The sequence below is a fragment of the Parasteatoda tepidariorum genome, chromosome 2 (genome assembly GCF_043381705.1).
Source record: "Parasteatoda tepidariorum isolate YZ-2023 chromosome 2, CAS_Ptep_4.0, whole genome shotgun sequence".
In the NCBI taxonomy this organism is placed as follows: domain Eukaryota; kingdom Metazoa; phylum Arthropoda; class Arachnida; order Araneae; family Theridiidae; genus Parasteatoda; species Parasteatoda tepidariorum.
In genome coordinates, this window is record NC_092205.1 from 22530719 (window position 1) to 22553391 (window position 22673).

Consider the following 22673-nt stretch of genomic DNA (forward strand, 5'->3'; position numbering starts at 1 on the left):
AAAAAATGCAATTTCGTGTCTTTAAACTTTGCATAAGTCATGGCTATAAACTACCAATTAAAACTCATTATTTTCATTTACTGTTGGAAAATAGCTTATCATTGAAGTGCCCAACTTTTTTGAGTGAAAGGGCGACTTGTACAGCAGGTTCACTATCGAAGAGCCAGCCGCTCTTATATTTAATACGTTGGTTGCAAATATAATTTTTATTTAAACATTCGTGTTTTAAGTACAAATTTTTTTTATCAGTAGACTTGGCAGGAAATTAAATTCTTTGAAATCCATTAAAAAATGAAAAAACTAAGTTTTTTTTTCCAAATTTCTTTCTCTTTTTGCCAATAATTGATTTATTATACATATAGAGAGAGCACATTAAGAGAAAAATGAAGAAAATTATTAAGTTTATTTACAGCACATATACTGGAAGTAAATAAAACTCTTAAAATAAGTTAAAAATATAGAGAAAATAATAAAGATTAATATATGTATCAACACTGATATTCATATTTTTCACAATTTAAATAAACAAATAAAATCTCGTAGCGATATTTTTATTAAAAGGTTGATAACATTCAGTAGATAAATGCTTTTTACATAACACCTTTTAATTGCTCAAATTTCAGGCATTTTTTTAATTATTTAAAAAATGATTTTGCGCATAACATTTTTGGATTTCTATTTTCAGCTTTTTACTTGTTGTTTACCAAATTCGTCATGAATCAATATAAAGTTTTATAAAAAATAAAACATTTATAAAAAAAATCCTTTAATTTTCAAACGAATTTCGCTAAAATAAGGTGGTGACGAAAGGGTTGAAACTAGTTACAAGTTGTAAAAAGTTATTTAACTGAGATGATTTTCATTTTATCTAAGTCTGTTAATAGTAGCAAACTTTTATGGCCGATCAAAATTCCGACCACTTTCCTACTAGCTAGAGAGCTTAAGGAGTTCAACAGGAAGGTTCATCCCGAACTGTCAAAATGGAAAAAAAGGGTGGGGTCGAGCAGGTGTAGCAGTCAAAAGCTTAGAAAATAATCTTGTCCTTTTTCCAACGGGGAAACACATGAAGGGAAAGAGTGTGTTAAGGATAAAATTGAGGATTTTCATCTGCTTTGGAATACTAAAAAATTTAATGTTAAACAGCATCAATTAGTATCCGTTTAATTAGTTAATTCTATTTTATCGAGCTTGATAACGTGTTCAGCATAAAAAAAGTTAAGTGTCTTTGAAATAATTAACAATATTATTCGCTAATTCATTTATCATTTTTATTTCTAGTGTTTCTTTTGTCTTCTTCTCTTAAAAAATATTTGCATTGTTTAATCTTTTTTTCTTTCGCTTTTGAACATCGCGTGATTCTAAAGTTGAAACATATATATATAATACAAGAAATAAAATATAATACTGTGATAACATAGAAAATGTTTTAGCCTAAATTAATCATAGTTTAAAAAGAAATAAATACATTGATATTTAGTGTGAAAATATGCAGAATTTTATTTATTTAATTTTTGAGCTTTAAAATAAGCACAAAAAACTTGTAGTTTCAAGCAACGAGCTTAGACTTCATTTATTACTTCATTTAATAGTATATTTTTCATTCCCCACCGCATACTTAAACATATATTCTTCTGTACAAAATTATATTTTAACATTGCATAATAACACAATTAAATGTTGAAATGGTGTGTTGTATATCTAAATAAAATTTTATTTTATTGAAAGTGGTGATTTTTCAAAACTTTTGTTGTAATAAAAAGTTTTCTTAAAATAACATAAAATTCAATAGGCAAATAGGCAGCAGTAATGCAACTATACAGAGTTGAAATTTGGCATGCTGAACTGTCCATATTTGTTTAGGAACTTGACATCGATATTTTTCTATATTCTAATTTGTTCGAAAATTATTGCAATTTTAAGAGCTTCTTTTATGAATTTTTTACTATTTTTAAGTTTACGTTACATTTTGATTTGCTACATAAATTCAATAAGATTTAGAAACTTATAATTGTGAAGGAATGTAGAAAAAAGTACAGAGAGTACGAACGAATAAAATTAAAAAAGAAATTAAAATTAGACAATTAGTTCAAGAATTGTTAAACTTGTAGCTACCATTTTAATTAAATTTTTCAAAGTTAAAAAAAGCTACATAATAGTGAAATGTTACAGGATTTCTCTATATAAGAAAAAAAAACTATTTTAGTTATAAGCCTTTAGTTTTGAATAATAGTAGAGAATAATAATAGTAGAGAATAACATTTAGAAAGGACGGTAAATAATTATTCCAAGTAAATAACTGTAAAAAGGATTAAATAAATAATTTATAAGTTGAATTAACTTTTCGATATATTTTACCCTCAAAACTACTTTCTTAAAGCTTTTATTTTTTTCTATTTTTCATAATAAAATATGAAGAAAAAAAATGTGAATTTCAATTCATGCATTTAACTGCGCTACTCAGAAAACAATTTCTAATAGATTAAATGCTAATACAGGCATAAAAAATTGAATACCATTTAGTTTCATAGATATAATTAAAATTTATAAAAAAAACAGTTTTTATGTCTAATAATAATACATAACTTCATTAATACATTATATATCTTACAGTTTGCTTTAGAAATTTCAGTAATATTTACAAGACACATAAATAATTTTATTTCTTAAGAACTGACAGTTTTTCTTTTTTTGTGAATGAAGTAAATTTAAATCACTACAAACTGTTAAGATATTCAAAAAAATAAAAATTTATATCAAAAATTAAGAAAATGTGCTTTTACTAATGAACTAGAAAGGAAAAACAATTCAACTTTTGTGACACCTAAAACAGAACGAAAAAAAAAAAATTAAATGCATGCGCACGATAATAAAATTTTTTTCTCCTTTCTTAATTCACTATAAAACTTAGTTCTTCGAACATTTATTTAATTTATTTACACTTTTCTCAGTTAAAACAAAATAAATCACCATAATGTAAATAAAATTCTATTAAAAGACTTCTGATGTTTCTATACAATCTAGCACTCAGATCAGTCTGCTTAGGGACCGAGGGTGTGCGGTATTGGTCCTCGTGAAACTGTCCGTAAAGTGCTCGACTTCGCTTGCAGGTCGTTGGGCTACCGAAGCGGGGGTGCCATCCCCTCTGCAGAGAATCAAAATTGTGATGGAATGTCTTCGGATCATCCTCAAGGATGTTTCCCAGACCGTCACCAATAGCTCATAGTGCAGCTCTAGTGCGACATAAATGAACTACAACAACAACTATGCATCCTAGAGTTGATTTTCTTTACCTGTCACTTACCATATCTTTCCTCTAACGTCTTCAATGAGGAACTACTTTCTTTCTATTTAAAGAATTTCTCTCGCCATTTATCTGGAGCACTGTCGGTAACTATGGTTACGAAATTGAACTATTTCAGGAAGGAGTGTGGTGTAAACATTCAGAGCAACTTTTTACGGGGATCGGTTTGAGAAATATCAAAAATTCCCGTCTCTGATAAAGGTAGAATCTAAGGAATAATGAATAAGACTGAATCTAAGGAATCAAGTGCCCACCACGTGTTGTCCATAATGCGATGAAAAATGTATTAATAGGAAAAACGGCTGTTTTTTTAAAAAAAAATTATGAACTTTATTTTTAATGTACAATAAACAATCTAAAAACAATTCATTGTTTTAACTGACACGGCATGTATTCCACGTTGTTTTTTCTCTTCTCACGAAAACAGGTTCGACAGGAGTCCATAAGTCGCAATGTAAGCAACAAGCAACGTTATTCATTGCTTTGGTAGGAATGCAATAAGAGGTTGGAAGGTAGCTTATCTTCNTCATGGTGTTGCATTTTCTACAAACAGCAGTTTATATATATATATATATATGTGGAGGTTGGCGTCAGGTATAGCTGAAATAACTACGCTTTTGTAACAACAAATTTAATGAAAAAAATAACAACAATCGAAATAACACAACCGCTCCGTCTGAGCGTTTAGCTGGAATCTGATATAAGTGGGGTGGCGCTGCTGTAGTGGGGGTTGGATTCCCACATAAATAATAACAAAATTTAATGTTATTTAATTAAATTTATTTTATTAAATTAGAACTAAAAAATAATCATAACATTTTGAAAAAATGTGAATTATCATTGTTTTTCTTAATTTATTTTCAAAACATTCATTTTAAGGGAGCCCCTAATCATTGGGGGGCCCAGACGAATGAACATAAGAACTATTGTTCTGCGAATTGCTTAGCTGAGAACATTTATCATTGACTTCGTTCAAATGAGCAGTAGGACACGTGATATCGTAAGTAGAACAGTCTTGAAAAATGCTGTTGTTGAACTTACGACGCGCCAAGATGAAATTGTTCATTTCAGTGCCTTTCTGATCATCAGTAACCTCTTTTTTGTCTGTTATCACCAACCAATCATCTGTTAACTTTTCTTCATTCGAGTTTTGGAAGCTCGATTTGTCTGAATTAATGCTCAGAGATTTTTCAGGTTCGTCGGAAGTATTACTATTCGGAACGTTTCGTTCAGAACTATTCGTTCGTTGTATTAATTGAGTATTTTCTTCGTTCGTTGCATCTTTTCTCTCTGTGTCAGATAAATCTGACTCGGCGTCATCGATAGTTTGCGAAGGAGAAACTTCAACTACCGTGTATTTTGGACCAGAATACTGAGCAGGTTTATTGTCTGATCCATCAAATTTTCTCTCCAGAAAACCCTAAAATAAAAATAAAGTTTTAATCAAAATGCAAATGAGAGATTATTCATTCAGCAAGCAAAAGGGCCTTAACTTCTCTTGTAGTCAATGTTACAAGAAAAATTAAGTTAGAAATTATCGTTGTTATAAACTTTGAAACGTAAACGTTGAAATTAAGTTTGAAACTTGATCATTTTGTAAGCTAGAAAATTTTGCTAGATAAATACGAGAGTGAGTCAAAAAATAATAAGTTTTCTTTAGGGACAGTCGACAGAGATGTATATGAAAGATGAAAATGGAATGAGATATTTAAGATAAGATGTGAGTTTATTTTTCCACATGATGAACAACAAGTCAAATTTTCATTTTGTGAATGATAAAATTTTTTGTAAACCGATCATAAATTACCCTTTTTTGTTCTAAACATAACAAATAACAAGTTTTGCGGGTTCGAATCCCGTTGTAACCCTGGCTGTATTTTTTGTGATGTCCTTCTCTAAATTGTTCTATCTGTCCTTCTACTTGACAAAGGTTTATAAGCCTAAATTGAGCAAACAAGCCTGCAAATGTATGTAATTTCAATAAAGCAATAACAAATTTCGAAGCGTGTGAAGAGGCTTTGCCCTTTTCAAAAATACAAAAAGCAGAGCTTGTTACGAAATAGAACTGATTGAACCGCTTTCCTTGCTTCGGATATCCCCTTTCTTATAAGCAAACAGAACCATTGAAACGTAAACAATTGAGGGTTACCGCTTCATTCGCGTTGCTTTATAAGCTTCAAAAACTCTTACAGGAACAAATCAGGATTCTGCATTCGAAAGAAGCGTTGGTTCATTTGCCCCTTTCGCCGAGATTTTTTTTTTCTTTCGGAAAACAGGAAACAGACAGATGTTACTTTCAAGTGACGTCAGGACTTTATGACCGAGGTCCGTCCACCCAATAATTGCATAATGGTTTTTCGTTGCCGAGTGTGGTCTCGCATTGTCACCCAAACAACCTAGTGATCAGGTTACTTTTTCAAAATAGCCTCCTTCAATTTCGACAGGTTACAGCAATCTGCATATCATTGTTGTTTCAAACCTCCGATAAATCTAGCAAGAAAATTCCGGGATCAGACTTCGAGACTTGACTCCGTTGTACGCAATCACAACATCACCATCTGCTTAATTCCGGTAGTATGACACCCACCAGGGCCGGATTAAGTTTTCGCAGGGACCTAGGCCATTCAAATTTTTGGGGCCCTTAGGTTTAAAAAAAATTTCTCGTATATTTTTTATTTATTCAAATTTAAAAGTATTTATATATCTTTTCATTTAAGAAAGAATATTTAAAATTAAAATAAATAATAATAAATTAAATTTTACTTTATTTTATTAAATAAGAACTAAAAAACAATTATAACATTTTGAAAAATCATTATTTTTTTTAATTTTTTAAAATTTATTTTCAAAAAATCCATTTTAAGGGAGCCCCTAATCATTGGGGGGCCCAGGCCATGGCCTAATGGTTAATCCAGCCCTGACATCCACTAAAGTATAGCTGTTTATTGCGTTGCTGTTCTTTTTTCTGGGGAAAATCTATTTTAATATTCTTCCTCGTACATGAGGGCAAATCTGTGAACGAGAGAAATTTTGTGTTTTTGAGAACCAAGCGAATATCTGACGTGAATATTTGTTGTAAAGAATTTCCATCAGCGTCTCATTTAGTCGAGTATCTTAAAGTACGTATGGACTCACTCCTTCAGATTTGTCTTCTGTAGCCAAATCCTATAAAATAACGGAGACGTATAAAATAACGGAATCCTATAAAATAACGTTGAAAATAGGCCCACTATCCAGACTAAGACGAGTCTTGAATTCTATCGATAGTTGGCATTCTGTTTACTGACACTCTATGTCGTATAAAATCATATTTATGTATTTTAAACATGCAAAAGCTCTAATATATTATTCTATTTACCTAAGTATTTACTGAAGTTAATCATTCATGTTGGACATTTTGAATGATACTCATTAAAAGCAATGAATATTTTTGCATTGATTTACAAGTAATTTTTTTCTCTTATGCTTTAGTAAAACAAAATAGTTTTGACCCAATTGAGAGAATATGTCTATCGTAATATTACCTGATTGTCATAGACCCTTTTTCTGATAGATTTAACTATTGATGCTCGTAAAAGATCAACTGAGGACGGTATTTGTAAATCTCGATACGCCTCAAAACTCCCAATGGATTCTGATCTTGGCTTTTGATATCCTGAAAACAAAATTATTTTCAGATATGTTTCACATATTAAATTCACATATTAGATATTTTACACATGTTAAAAAAAAAAACATTTGGTAAAACGGTTGTGTAAAATATCCGTCAGCCATTTTCGGCAAAACCGAAAAATGACACCAAACAAAGCGATTTTTTTGACAACAATGGAAAAGTACAATCCATGAATAAGTAACAACCTTTTATTTGGCATATAGTTTTCTATCATTGGCGTAAAATCGTGTTTAGCGCCTTTCTTTGAAATTGCCGAAAATGATCAACCAAATTTTGCTGATTTGTGACACCTAATTTATAAAATCTTAACCAGTGTTTCTCAAACTGAGGGTCAGAACCCACCAGCAAATCATCAGTAAACTTTTGATGGGTCGCCACAGAGTATATTTGTGGATATTATATTGCCAGCGTATTTCATAGTATATTGAAAATTTTATAAATGTGTTAATACAAATTAATGAACATTACAAAGAAATTCATTATACATAATTAACCCTTTACGGTCATATGTTTATTCTGAGTCACCAACGCTTTTTTACAGTTCTAATCGTATGTTTCCTCTGAGCCACCACAGCAAAGATGTTAGCCACAGCTTAGTGGCAAACTAGATATATTGCGTCACTGTGTAGATGTAAAGAGTAAAGATTGTTTTGTGTATTCAAACAGAAAAACTAAAGGCGGAAGACGCCAAATTAATTATTTTTGAGACACATGTTCTAGAAAACCAGGGCTTCATATTGGAGACTGCTTTGAAAGATACCACACGATGGAGAACTATGAAATATAATTTTTACATAAAATAAAAACATATTGTGTTTCATATGTCTTAAGTTTAAAAAAGAATTAATAAATTTTATTTTTCCTTTTAATCTTGCATATTATATACTACTGTTCGTTCAACGAAAATTAATTCCGACCAGCATGACACCCATGTATAAACTTAATGCGATCGCAAAGGGTTAAAGTGTGCAAAGTAATTCGTGACATTTTATTTCAGTTTTTTTTTCCTGCAGGCTTGCAACATTGTATGCGTGAAATTAATATTAATTTCCATTATTAATTCATTAAAATACTTTTTTTAATTTTTCAAGTGGGTCCTTTACAAGAACATATGTTACAAAGTATTACTAATTTTTAAAAATAATTTAGAATAGTTCCACCACCATTTCCTTAATGTTCGTGATAATATTTCCAAAGACGAACTATTCATTTCTAAAACAATGCGAAGTGTATCACTTTGCTTTCTATAAAGTGGATCGGAGTATTGAAAAATTTGAGATGTTCTGATCCAATCTAATCTAACGAAACTTCAACCCAGATAGTTTTTTTAACTAAGTTTTATCAAACTAAGTTTTAAAGAAATAAAATAATAAAACTATTGAAACAAATAATAGAAATTATAGCTTAGTTTATTATTTTNACAATCGTACCCTGTTACAATTGACCCCACTCTCCCCTACTGGTCCGTGGATCAAATGGTACCGGGCCGCCTATTTTATTGTAACTGAAATGTAACTTCAGTATACCAAAATATATTTCTGATAAGGGCGCAATGTTGATGAAACATTGAACATTGAATTCGGTCTCTGAATTCTAAAAAAAAAAATTTCCATTTCAAGCGAGCTTTAACATTTCCATGGAGATAACTTCTATCAAATTATCCCTTACTCATTCCTATCATATATATATATTCATAGAAGAATTATAAAATAAAATAAATAGGATATTTTTTAATAAGAAAACGTTAAGGTTCTCTTCAGGACGCATTCCTTTACGATGGTAAATGCAGTATTTCGAAATAAAGAATAATTATCTTAAAATTCTTAAATAATTGTAATAAATAATAATTATTAATAATGATAATTATTAATAATAATTTATAATGAATAAATAAGATAATTATCCCAATTATATATGTACTTTCGTTGTCGCAGCCTAATACGCATTTCTTTGTACTATATAATTTCCTAAAGATTCTCATTAGAAATACCATATATTAAATTACATACATGATTTCATATGAATTGTATCAAACTAAGTTTTAAAGAAATAAAATAATAAAACTATTGAAACAAATAATAGAAATTATAGCTTAGTTTATTATTTTAGAAGTCATAGTTTTGAAATATCGATGCAAACAATACTTTCCCTTTAAATGTAGTGACGCAGAGAGAGCTTTAAGCTGCATAAAATCCAATCATAAGTGAAATTACAGAATAATGAATAAAATATCGATTTGGTTTCCACCATGATAATAATAAATACGAACTTATCATTATTTTTTGCAAACGCAGTATCCACCAAACATGCTGGTATTTCAAAATTTGTCATAAATGTCTATTATTTTATTCAATTCCGAAGCTGTAATTTCGAACATCGATAGAGGAAAGAGTTTTTATGGGAAATTGATTTGATCACGGAAAAAAAATTTTCTTTTTGTTTTAACATGTAATAAACTTAAATTACAATTTGTTTCCTCTTGATCTACAAACTATTTTATGCATTGCTATCCGGGTTGAATAAAAATCGCAATTTGAAAAATAAAAAAACTTTTTTTTTATAATTTAAAACCATTTTTTCTATTTAAATTAAATTCGTTCAATTTTATTTTATTTTACATTATCGAAGCAAATTGCATTAATAGTGTTCAATGCTATCTAAAAATATTATAACTAAAATTAAGTTTCTATCGGTTAAAGCTCTCAATATATTTTTAAGCTTAGAACATTTATGTTTAGTGAATTATGAGAGATTTTATGATTGTTAAATCTTAAAACAGTTTCGTTTAGCTCTTTTCTACGTTACAAAAAATTAGTAAAGTTCAAAAGCAGTAAACAGTTTAAGAAACCAACGTTCGAATTTTGCATGATATAATATTGTATTAAAAAAACAAGAAAGAAAGGAAAAAAAGCGATTGAAAAATAAATTTTATTGACGATGAAATCGGCACAACTAAAGCACATCAAAAGTGATGATTAAGTCGTTATATTATGACCTGGTTAAAAATATGAAGATTTTCAAAATCCCGTCAAAAAACTTAGAAAAAAAAAACAATAGAAAAATAAATACTTTGAAAAATGATACGTACTTAGGAGTATAGAAAAAGGAGTATAAGGCAAAGCATAGTTACGAGATAAACTTAGATATACTTACTTTGAGAAACGATATAGAAATAATACCTAGAGAAAGAGAACACTTAGAAGAAAGTACGATAATATTGACAAAAAAGCACGTCAAAAGGGATATCTATTAGCACAATACGAAACTCGTGAGTGGTTATTATGTATTGTATTAAAAAGATCGATATTTTAAGAAACACGTGGAAATCCGTTAATAACCTACTAAAACGCAATCGAGAAGTCACTTAAATTAACTATGAACTGGACACAAAGAAAGAGCTTTAAAAGTGATAACTGAAATTCGAAATTCACGTATCATAATTTTGTTTAAATGAAAAATATTGAGATTTTTAAAACTTTGGAAATTCGTTGCGATAATAACTGAAAAAAAAGCGATAAAAAACATACATTGATTTGGGTTTGGCTCGTTAAAAAATGTGCAGGTCAAAATTTCCAATATTTCTTATTCTCTAAAATAATTTTTTTTTATTGCATTCAGGTGCTGCCGCGGGCCGCTCCTGATTCGATAATCTCTCATAAAATGTGTAAAATTTCTTTTCAAATGATACAATGGATTTATCAATCATGCTTTTTCTTGTTTGAAAATTGTATTCACTCTTTTTGTGAAATCTCAGTCTACTTGTGTGGTTTAATTTCGAGTTAAAACATGTCAGCCCAAGCAACAGAGCTTAAAAATGGTCGTAACCTTAAAAAATTGGGTTCTTTTTAATTTTTTTATTTGGCTCATGTTTTTTCTCATGTCAACTGAGAATATTTGATAGAGGCCTGAAATTCTATAGAACTTCCCTTCTAAGATCTAGTAACACATGGAACAGATATTTCCACCTTTAAAGGGGAGAATTTCCCTCATTAAAGATAGTTGATTTTTTTTTCCTTCCCTTTTTTGTCTATCTTTTTAAATCATTACTCAATTAAAACTTGTAATAACACTCATATGAGTTTCCTAATCCCCTTCACAAAATTAGTACTACTTATATTTTTCTTGAAAAAAACAACATATTTCTCGGAGAAAATTTTGGTCGCAGAATGAGGATTCGAAAAACATAGATGTATTGAGTCTCCCTAATTTTTCCAAGTGAAATCCTCAATTGCCCTAGTCTCTGTTGTTATCTTGAGGTAGGTTATTTATCAAAACTGGTTGCCCCGAACCAGTATATTATAATTTTTATTGCATTTTTTCATCTGTGAAATATTATTTTTATGAGTATTTTTACATATATAATTTTTTTTAAAAAATGCGCGTCATAACCAATTTTTCAGTTAGTTGCCAAGTTCTTATTGACTATTAAAACTGATATTTTTTTCAGTATTTTTTTTTTAGCTAGGAGTTTTTGTGCCCTCATGTAACGATCTCGTGTNTTAAGTTAAGAATGAGGATTCGAAAAACATAGATGTATGTACAAACATTGAGTCTTCCTAATTTTTCCAAGTGAAATCGTCAACTGCCCTAGTCTCTGTTGTTATCTTGAGGTAGGTTTACTGGTTGCCCCGAACCAGTATATTATAATTTTTATTGCTTTTTTTCATTTGTGAAATATTATTTTTATGAGTATTTTTACATACATAAATTTTTTTAAAAAATGCGCGTCATAACCAATTTTTCAGTTAGTTGCCAAGTTCTTATTGACTATTAAAACTGATATTTTTTTCAGTATTTTTTTTTTAGCTAGGAGTTTTTGTGCCCTCATGTAACCATCTCGTGTTATAACATCCTTCTTCGCCAAGCCACGTGGCGAAACCTGTATTAACAATAAAAAAAAACAGTTGCCACATTACTACGAATAATTCTTTCAGTTATCCAATTCTTATTAAACTAAAGCATTGCTTTAGAAAATTTTAATATACTTTTAGCCATATGTAAATGTTTTCGGTATATTTGTGCACTCACAAAATAAAATAAAATGAGTGAAATGATATGAAATGGAACTCAGTACAATAAAAATATTAATAATTTTTAAGAAACTGCAACCGAATTGGAATTCCATGGACAAAGATATAAGTTAAAAAGTTCTTCAAACTAAAACGTTTGAAAAAGGCTGTTAGAATGCACTTGTAAACAAAACCGTGAGCCTTTCACACCCTTGCAATAGCCACAGCCACACCTTGATAATTACTTAACATTTACAAAGGAATTATCATTAAATGCTATTAATTGGGGGTAAATATAAGAATTCGACTCACCCATGAAATCTCGGAGACGGTTCAAAGCTTTTTCTTTATCACGTTGCACTTGATCTTCATAAATAGACTGTGAAGGAACACTGTGCAAATAATCATCGTTATTAACGCACATGTTTCCTATTAATTCAGCAGTTTCATCGACTTCAGATTCAGCATTCTCAATAAATTTTTCAATAGCACATTGCCTTTCTTCACAAAATTCATTTTCTTGAGCTCCATTATAACTTTCATTTAATGAAGATAGCTTTAAAAAGCGACAAATCGTGGACCGAATCTCGCTTCTCCAGAAGTCATGGGTAACTTTTTCGCTATCAGATAAACAGTTGCGATTTTGAGATTCAAAACCCATGGCGAGCATGTTCGCACCTTCAAAAATTGAAGCACCAGCACTTGTCATATAAATAGTTTTGTTTGTTGCTAAAAATTATAAGTGCCAAAGACCATGATCATAGGTTACTTTTCTGCTCTTAAGATCGCCTCTCGTACTACGTTTACTATATATTATATTCTTTGACTTCTATGCCACCGGAAATACACAACAATGCGTAAAATACATTCCCGATAAGGCCATTATTATCTGTCTAAGGAAAAAAGACTGGTCATAACCAGTTGACCAAACTAATTTAAGTAGGGGTGTAGGGTATAGAACGGACAAAATATCCCCTCTTTGAAATGTGCTATTTTGTTTTCAATATATTTTTTCTTCAAATTTTGTATTTTTGCTGGATTTTTATATCGTTTTGAAAGACGTATAATGTATATATCAAGATGGAAATGAGCAAAAAATGTTAAGAAAATTGTTTCAATGTGGTTTGTGTTCGGAAAAATTAAAACATCTAATTGCTACAAAGACTTATAAATAGTAATAAGAATTATTTTCCTCTTTTCCGTTTTATTTTCACCATTGCTATCAAGTAGAGCCCTGAAAGCTACTATATATCGAAATGAAACTTCATAGATATTTTTTTTCTATATCTGAATAAAGAACACGTGGTCAAAATTTGAGACATCTATATTTGTAGTCAACTTTTATTTAGCATAACTTTCAATAGGAGTAATTGTCCTCTAATTATTCTGATAATAAGAAAATATCGAACTGAAACTTTTTTTTAGTTTTTCTATTTATTTCATAGAGAACATATGGTCTAAGTTATAGCATTTTTATAAATTTTGCAAATTACTCTTTACGATTGATTCTTTTAATTTTTAGCTATCGCAGATACATCAGGAATATATACTTCGAATAAAAAGGTTTTGTACGTACACTGCGCGAAAAAAAAAATAGACTGACTTCACTGAATAACTTCTGATCTAATGATCGGGTGGTCACGTTCTAGAACTCAATCTTAATGTTTCAAAAGGGTGACTCAAATATGCTAATTAATTAGTGCAGAGGATACTTTAAGTTACTAACACGACTTTTTTTGAACTCGATTTCTCAGGAGCTATTTGACCGACTTCATTCAAATTTTGCTTTTGTAAAATTGCATTATTTAAAATTTAAAAAAATAGTATACAGTGTTATTCAAGACTGTCCGTTCTTTTACGTTGCTCACTGTACGGTAGTTAAAAAAAAAGGGAGAAAGAAAAAGTGAAATTATAATTGGATTTGCACGTGCGGATAGGATGAAATCTGATTCCAGGAATTAGCTGTTAAGCAGGCCAATTATAGACTTGGCAAGAAAGTAATTTCAAATTTTTAGATTGAAATAAAACTCTATGTTTTGTATACAAAAGATAAACATTAATTAGTCAAATATCTTCCATTCCGATCCATGAACTTTTGCCATCGTACTGGTAATTTCGCGATTGCGTGTTTATGGAACTTCTGTCCCTTGCCTTTATTTTACCATAAAACCAAACCAAAAGTGATTTGAGGTCATCGCTAATACGGAAATTTTTAACGTTTAAATAGTTTTGTTAACATCGATATAGAAAAAAATTCTATGGGTCGGAGCTATATGAGGAGATTGCGAATTCGCATGTTCCTCCACAACATTACGAAGCATCCCACATTTTTAGCAACACGTACGCAAGTACTGGAGTTTGGTCGGGAACTGATGTCATATCCCCCATATCGGATTATCATTTATTTCGAAGTTTACAAAACTCGGTGAGCATTTATGTAATAACGATGAATGGTAAACATTTATGTAATAACGATGAAAATAGTACACATTTATGTAATAAGGATTATCTCAAATTGCCCTCGGTAGAATTTTTCTCTGATAAGGACCATAAGTTATATAAGCGCGGGATTATGAAATTACCAGAAAAGTTCTTCGAATAGAATGGAAGATATTTAACTGTTTAAAATTCATTTTTGTATAATAAAAAAAAATTGAGTTTTATTTCACTCTAAAAAAATCGAAATTACTTTCTTGTCCATAGGTGTAGCGTGAGGGGGAGGGGCACACCTTTTGTTTTTAGAAAATTGTTTTGTCTATTTTAAATGTTATGCATGCATTTATGTATTCATACATTTATGCATACATACATAAAAAAAAGAAATATGCATGAATAAATAGAATTCAAATATATTGACAGTTTTCTAAAAAAAAATGTGTGTGCCCCTCTCACGCGACATCTATGTATCGTGACAACCCAAAAATTTGTATATTTGACGCTTGAAGTTAGGAAATCAGAAACCAAACCATAATTTCTCTGAATTAAAAAGTGGTGTCAGTAATGGAACCGTCTGAAGTTAGCACCCTGTAATGTTAATTTTATTGTTTTCGCATTTCGTCAGATCTCGAAAACTTACTAAGTGAATCGAAATATTTTTACACTCAATCTTAAAATTCATTCAGCCAAAAAAAAGAAAGAAAAAAAATTTAAAAGACCGTATTTTTAAAATTCGATTTCTCACAAACTGTTCAATTTTCTTTATTATTTTACGTTTAAAATTACACTCCTTAAAATGATATACAAATTGGCATACCATATAATAAAAAAGTTATAGTTAATTACCAGAAATTATTTTTTACTTGGAATTGTCTTAGGATAAGTGAATATTATAATTGTATGCAAGAATTTTTAGAAAAAAATTTTTTTTTTTTTTTTGCTTGAAAAGTCCTTCAGATGTAAAAAAAATGCGTAAAATGTGAAATTAACATGAAGTACCCCAAACTTTCAATCGCTTTCCTACTACCTAAACTATTGCGAACATATTTTCACGATTGCAAAACCCCATATTTAAAAATATCGTTTTCACTAATTAATTAGCATATTTTAAGTAAAACTTTCGAACAATTTAGATAAAATCCTGAGTAAAGCTTTTTCGCAACAGCCCATCGTGTGCCTGGAACGTTATGAAGGTTAAAGCTTTAAAATTTTATGACCAAAACGGTATGATTGTGGTAATGTGGCCACCATTGTTTTACTTCCCTGACAAGCTGGGTGTGTTTCAAGCCGCCACTGGGGATCGAACTTCTATCCATCATAATGCCTTATCCAAATAGCCATCACGGCTCAAGATTTAGTCCTAGTTCGTGAAAAACTAATCATTAGATCAAAAGTTATTCAAGATTTTCGCTTCTTTTTTATTGCGCAGGTTATATGTCCCTATATTTTGTTAACACTAATCTGTAAATTTTATTTAAATTTAAAAGAAAACTAGTGGCCACTAGATGGCAGTAGTAATTATGTGCATATACACAGATGATTTTGTAACAGAGAGCGTGAGAGTGCGCGCCAAGTAAGCCAGACAGGTAGAACGATATAACAACCTATTATAATAGTTCTGTAAATATAGTTCTTGTAAATAAATTATAAACATGTTAAAATAATCAAACTCTTACTTCCTTCCCCCCCCCACCCGAGCTACAAGACACCTGACATAGCCAACAATTTTTCGAAGTTAATTTGAAAAAAAAATTGAAAATTAATTTAAGCTACTGAATCAACAATTGTCAAAAAGTGTACATTTTTAACGTTTAAACTTTTATACATAAAAAATAATAAAATCCATCTTTCTTATATTATTTAACAAAAGGACGTTTGCGAACAAATAAAAAAATTAGCTTTAATGTTTCATGATTTCTTTTAATTTGTTATCCTTTTTTTTAAATTTTCTAAAAAGCAAATATTCTAATTAGCAAGAAATATAAGTTAACAACAGCCTTAAGATTTAAAAAACAAATTTCGCAATCAGTTCATGAATTGGAGTGAGTTTAATATGACACGTTACAAGTATTATTTGAATCGAATTTAAAGCACAGTTTAGAATTATTAAATTTTAAGGGGAGGGAGAAAGCTTCCCTTTTAGCCCCCTCAAATAAAGAACCATACCCCAAAAGAAAAAAATGAAAATTACAATTTTTAAGATTTATTATAAATAAGTTTCTCATCTAAAATACATTGACTCTAAAAGAATTATATTGTAGATCATTAACAACATTAATTTTTCCTCTTTAAAGATGCATATAAGACAAAACAATTCTCTTACCTCCTAAGCGTGCCATTTAATACAAGCGACAAATTCTAGAAAATGATTGTGCGCTTTTGATAGTCCAGCGACATTAGTCATTGCTCTAAATTTTCCAGTTCCAACTTACTTATCTCATTTTCATGCTTATCATTTGATAGTATACCTACTTCAGTAAAAATATATACCTATGAAAGCAGATAATACTAGATTCTCACTTTGGAGATAATTGTTTATGATATCAGATTTCTACAAATCCGATTAAATGACATTATAAAACTTATTAACGAAATCAACTTATTCTCTCCTGTTTTCAACTGTAAACATGTGCAGGAAAATTCTGCTTTCACATTTTTTTTAAATAATGTGTTATAATAATGCATGCAAAGTTACTAACTTAAAATGTGCCTTAACTTACTATTATAAGGTGTCTAAGCTTACCAACGAAATTAACTTATCCTTTCCTATCTTCTACCGTAAAAATATCCCACGGTGCAAAAAAATTTTTGCATTCTAATTTTCTATAAATAATGCGTTAAAACTAGCTTTCAAATTTACTAATGAAATAAACTTATCCTTTCTCCCATCTTCCACGGTAAAAATATCCCCTGGTGCCAGGGCCGGATTAACCTATAGGCACACTAGGTACGTGCCCGAGGCCTACGAAATTCAGGGGCCTACGAAAAACTTGGGAGAAAAAAATTTAAAAAAAAAATCAAACGTAGTGGAATCAGAAAAACAGTTTTGTTTTTCTGATTCCACTGCGTTTNTTATAATCAGCTTCTAAACTCTCTAAGAATTTAACTTACGCTCTTTTATCTTCTACTGTAAAAATATCCCATTGTATAGAAAAATTCCACATTCATATTTTCTATAAGTAATGTGCTAAAATTAGCTTCTAAACTTACTGACAAAATTAACTTATCATTTCCTGTTTTCTACTATAAAAATACCCCGTTTCGCAGTGAAATTTTACATTTATATTTTATAAAAAGAATATATTAAAATTAACTTCTAAATTTACGAAATTGACTTATCCTCTCTTCTACTGTAAAAATATCCCATTGTATAAGAAAACTCTTCATTCATATTTTCTATAAATAATTTGTTAAAATTAGCTTCTGAACTTACTGACAAAATTGACTTTTTTTTCCTGTTTTCTACTGTAAAAATACCCCGTTTTGCAGTTAAATTTTGCATTTATATTTTCTAAAAAGAATATGTTTAAATTAACTTCTAAATTTACGAAATTAACTTTTCTCTCCTGTCTTCTACTGTGAAAATATACCATTGTATAGAAAAAATCTACATTCATATTTTCTGTAAGTAATGTGCTAAAATTAGCTTCTAAACTTACTGACAAAATTAACTTTTTTCCTGTTTTAATTTTAAATTTTCTAAAAGGAATATATTAAAATTAACTTCTAAATTTACGAAATTAACTCATCCTCTCCTGTCTTCTACTGTAAAAATATCTCATTGTATAAGTAAAATCTGCATTCATATTTTCTATAAATAATGTGTTAAAATTAACTTCTAAATTTACTATGAATAATTTTTCTATAGACCCACGCTGAAAGAGAAAATTTTTAAGAGCTCTGGAAGGTCAATAGCGATGACCTTGCATACAAATTTGTTAATTGTTTTCAAGCATAAAAATACTTTAATTTGAAAATAAGCATATTAGATTTTCTTCTTAGAATATTATATTTTGTCCAAAAATATCTGCTTTTGCAGCTCAGCAGAAATTACTAAAAGAAATTACTATTATCACATGATTGAGAATGCGTAAATATTCACCTTGTAGTGAAGTGGCGGGAATTTATGCAGCTGTTAAGCGGTAAACAATACCATATTTCCCTCTTGTGTTACCGTTCTTTGGTATGTGATATCTCAAGTAGAATTTAGGAATGGCGTACATTAATGTATTTTTATTAAAGATTAAAAAAATTTCCTTATCAAGTGAAATTGATTTGATTCACATATATAAATCGAGTCAACAATACAACAAAGAATAAAGATGATGAATACTACAAGTGAGAGAGAGAGAGAGAAAGTTTATATAAGCTATTTTTATCATTTTTTTCCCCCGATCAACATAATCACTTCAGAACTGTCCTTGACAAAATGCCATCCGATGTTTCAAGTTCGAAAAAAAAATTTAATTGTTTTTTTTCTTCTTTTCTTTTTAAGTTTATTTTAATATTTAATCGAAGTACAGCGAGTTTATTTATTTGATTTAGAGGACATATGTTAAATATTTTATAATCGATCGAAATAGAAAGTGTAAGAAGCACTTATACTAAACAGAGGAATAATTTTTTTGTTGTTGCTATGCAGTTGAATGTGAATCGACCAAATTAATTATGATTTATTTGGTCGCGAGTAAAAGAGTTCATATTCAACGTATTGGTTATTAATTTATTTTCGCAATTTTTTTCTTGATTTTTGAGATAATTAAGCCATTGTCAAGTTATCTTACCAAGCTCTATCTAGAAAAATCAAAACTGTAAACCATTTACTGTGTTAAAAAAAAAAAAAAAAACATTGAAGACAGATGCGGTTTTGCAAAACACGCACCGATTTAACCCGAATTTCTTAGACAAGAAATGTACAATAAAAATTACAAAAAATCTTTTTAAATACATTTAAAAATTGTAACAATTTTGCAAAAAAATGTTTTTATTATTTTTAAATTTTTACATGTTTCAGCAGTTCTTCTTTTAATTTTAACCAATTGCAAGAGTTTTTTTTATATATTTACTTTTTAATCTTCTTTTTCTTCTTTGCTGACTCGACAGCCCTTTGTGGGCCAAAGACTTCTTTAGAAACTTTTTTTTTATTATTCTACTCTCTTTCTGGCCAGGGTATATTCCAGTTGTTGAGTCTCAGTACTTTATAATTCCCATTAGTTCAGTTAAACCATCTTAGTTCAATTCCTCTGATTCGTGTTCAAATCGATGCAAAATTAAAGATTCTGGATGTTAAGATTGATAGGTTCTTTCGGCGGATGTGTGCAGCAGATTTGATGTGGTTTATTTTAATGAGGCAAAACTCATCCTATTATCCCACTCTTTTTTGAAATTTAAATAGAAACACTTCCACTATAAGAACTATGGACGATGTAACTAAGCCAATAAAAAGCAATATCAAAGAACCGGCAACATCTTCCACTCTTAACGGTGCTAACTTTTTATTTTTGCGAAAATGAGTTTTGTCTTTTTCCATAGTTTTATATATCTCATCATTAATCAACTTTTCCATAATGCCAGCGTTCATGAGCCTAACTATCATTTCATCTAGCATAGATTTGCAGCAAAAGCCTTTTCTTACTGCAATGGCGATGTTGCAAGAAACAAGTTTATCGTCTGATATGAATATATCCTTTGGCCCTGAAAAAAATACTCGCAAAAAACTCAAGTGACCAATGATAGCAGTGTTAGGTTGAAGGTGTTTCGTATTAATGTTCCATTTTCGAAAATACCACCTATTTTTTGAAATCACTTCCCCAAGTTTTCGAAAGTGATCAGTTTCAGACTGCATCATCAACCCCACGTGCGAGCTGCCATGTGGTGAAAAAACTTTGTAAGTTCCATCCTCCACGACTCTGGAAAGTTCTTGGAACGTTCTGATCGGTTTTTGCTCCAAAGGAATTGCTAAGAATGCCAATAAAACAGCTGAATAACTCGTAGAAACAATTGTACCAAATATAAACCATGTGGTGAGCAAGATCTTACCTCTCGAGTAATAAGAATTTATACGGATAGGTTGCCTCAAAACGTTTCCGAATAGCTGAAAATAAACCTTTTCAAAAGAGATTTTAGTGTTGGTAAACTGTATGAAAAATAACGGCATGAGAAACATTGAAAAAATACACCAAATCCATGTTTGGGTTTGAAATGGAGATATGTAGGCCAAGATTTGGGGCAAATCTTTTTTACGACGTACTGCAAAGGTAGTGTCGTCTATGTAGTAAGGTAGGGTAAAATCAGCAGCTAATTCCCTTTGCTTTGTTATTGAGAGAGCGCTAAGAGCTATGTCAGCTTCACCTGTCTGTAAAAGATGCATAAGTCCAGTCCAGTTTCCTGCTTTATTTAAACGACCAGCTTCACCATCTTTAGCTAGAATTACAGAATAATTAACACCCAATGCATCCATAAGAATATCTAAATATCGACCTTCCACCCCTAAAAACTGAACACCATCTTTAGAATCGTTCCTCATTTCGAAGATATGAGGTATCAACAATGCTGCTACTGTTAAAGTTCTAGGAAATTCCATTTAGGCAAATTTTACTTTTAGATGATAGGAAGTATCAGCAATGCTGCTACAGTTAGAGCTCTAGGAAATTCTATTTGGGTAAATAGCACTTTTAGATAATGTGTTGCAATGCTGCTACTACAGTGATTGTTCTAGGAAATTCCATTTAGGCAAATTTTACTTTCAGATGATATGAAGTATCAGCAATGCTGCTACAGTTAGAGCTCTAGGAAATTCTATTTGGGTAAATAGCACTTTTAGATGATGCGTTGCAATGCTGCTACTACAAAGATTGTTCTAGGAAATTCCATTTAAGATAATCATACTTTTAGATGATATGAAGTATTAGCAATGCTGCCACAGTTAATATTCTAGGATATTCCATTTAAGTCAATCGTACTATAAGATGGTATGAAGTAACATCAATCAGCAATGCTGCTACAGTTAATGTTCAAGGAAATTCCATTTAGGTTAATCGTACTTTTAGATTATAGCAAGTATCACCAATTCTGCTATAGTTAAATTTCTAGGAAATTTCATTTAGGTAAAGTGTACTTTTTTATTAGTAAGTAAACTTGACGGAACTAAAGCAAAATGTCAGTCTGCCATTAGCTGCAAAAGTATCTGTGAAGGAAATTTTTCATTTGTTTGCAAATAAAAAGAATATTTCACGTGATATATAAGTTTGGTATAAGAATAAATGATAGAACAAAAAAAGACTCAGTCATTTTTTACGAGATCCAATGCTAAATAATATATTCCCTTTTAGAAATAGTTTATGGGATTGAAAACCTATGTTTAACAAAAAATTAGAGGCAAAATTCAGGAAAATACAACCCCCTGGCGTGATGACAGTGATTATTTCACAGAAGTTGAAAAAAATTCAGTTCGCATGCTTAGAAAAGTAATAAGACCATAATTTAAAATTTATGTTTAGTTGAAATGTTTTTCAATCATAGCACAAAACGAAGTCAAGCAATAATTTGACCAAAGACTAAAAATCAATAACGGATAACATGTTCGCTTTAACATAATTGGAAATTAAAGTGCTATTCTGTACCTGATTGACGTTGAATGACGTCCTTGTTTACAAAATTTTGGTTATTTTTCATAAAATTCGTGATCAATCAATTGGATTTTATATAGTTAACTTAACAAGTTAATTAAAAATGGACTTCATTATCCATTCGATTTTTATAACCTTATTAGAATTAATTAATGTATGTAAAGGATTTAAAAGGAAATTGGATACAAAGTTCGTTGCGTTGTTTTCTATATTCTGGAACAAAAATTTTATAAAAATTATTCAAGGGCTAAATTTATGGAGAAATTTCCTATTTATTTTTTTTTTCCTAATGGCCAATTACGCCCTTCGCCACAAGAGATACTGGAAGTGTTGGTCATTTAAATTACCTGGTGGGCACCTGCTAACCTGAGTCACGAATGCGAATGATATTACCCACATCTTACTGTCACATATACGCGTTCATAAGGTAGGCCACATTCACACACACTACACAAAAGAGGACATCCATGCCCCGAACGGTATTCGAACCCGTGACCATTTGCTTTGTAATCAGGCACACTGACCGTTCGGCCACAAGACCAGCCTTTCTAGGTTAATTTTATAAAAATTTCACTGAATTCTTTATAGAATTCATGGCGAAAAAATTATATGAAAATGCGTTAACT

General features: G+C 30.1%; 2 protein-coding genes across 2 annotated transcripts; both read right to left on the reverse strand.

Annotated features, from left to right (window-relative positions):
* Nucleotides 1–4187: 4187 nt before the first annotated feature.
* LOC107436902 (uncharacterized) lies at nt 4188–12878 on the reverse strand. The gene is made up of 3 exons (XM_016048731.3): nt 12296–12878; nt 6826–6956; nt 4188–4721 (listed from the first exon to the last, which is right to left on the reverse strand). Exons 1-3 carry the CDS (start codon nt 12690–12692, stop codon nt 4188–4190), a joined length of 1062 nt encoding a protein of 353 aa, XP_015904217.2. The 5' UTR covers nt 12693–12878.
* A 6848-nt stretch (nt 12879–19726) lies between these two features.
* Nucleotides 19727–21117, reverse strand: LOC107436839 (ionotropic receptor 25a-like). The gene has a single exon (XM_016048659.4). The coding sequence runs from the start codon at nt 21000–21002 to the stop codon at nt 19785–19787; it is 1218 nt and encodes a 405-aa protein (XP_015904145.2). The 5' UTR covers nt 21003–21117; the 3' UTR covers nt 19727–19784.
* Nucleotides 21118–22673: the final 1556 nt, after the last annotated feature.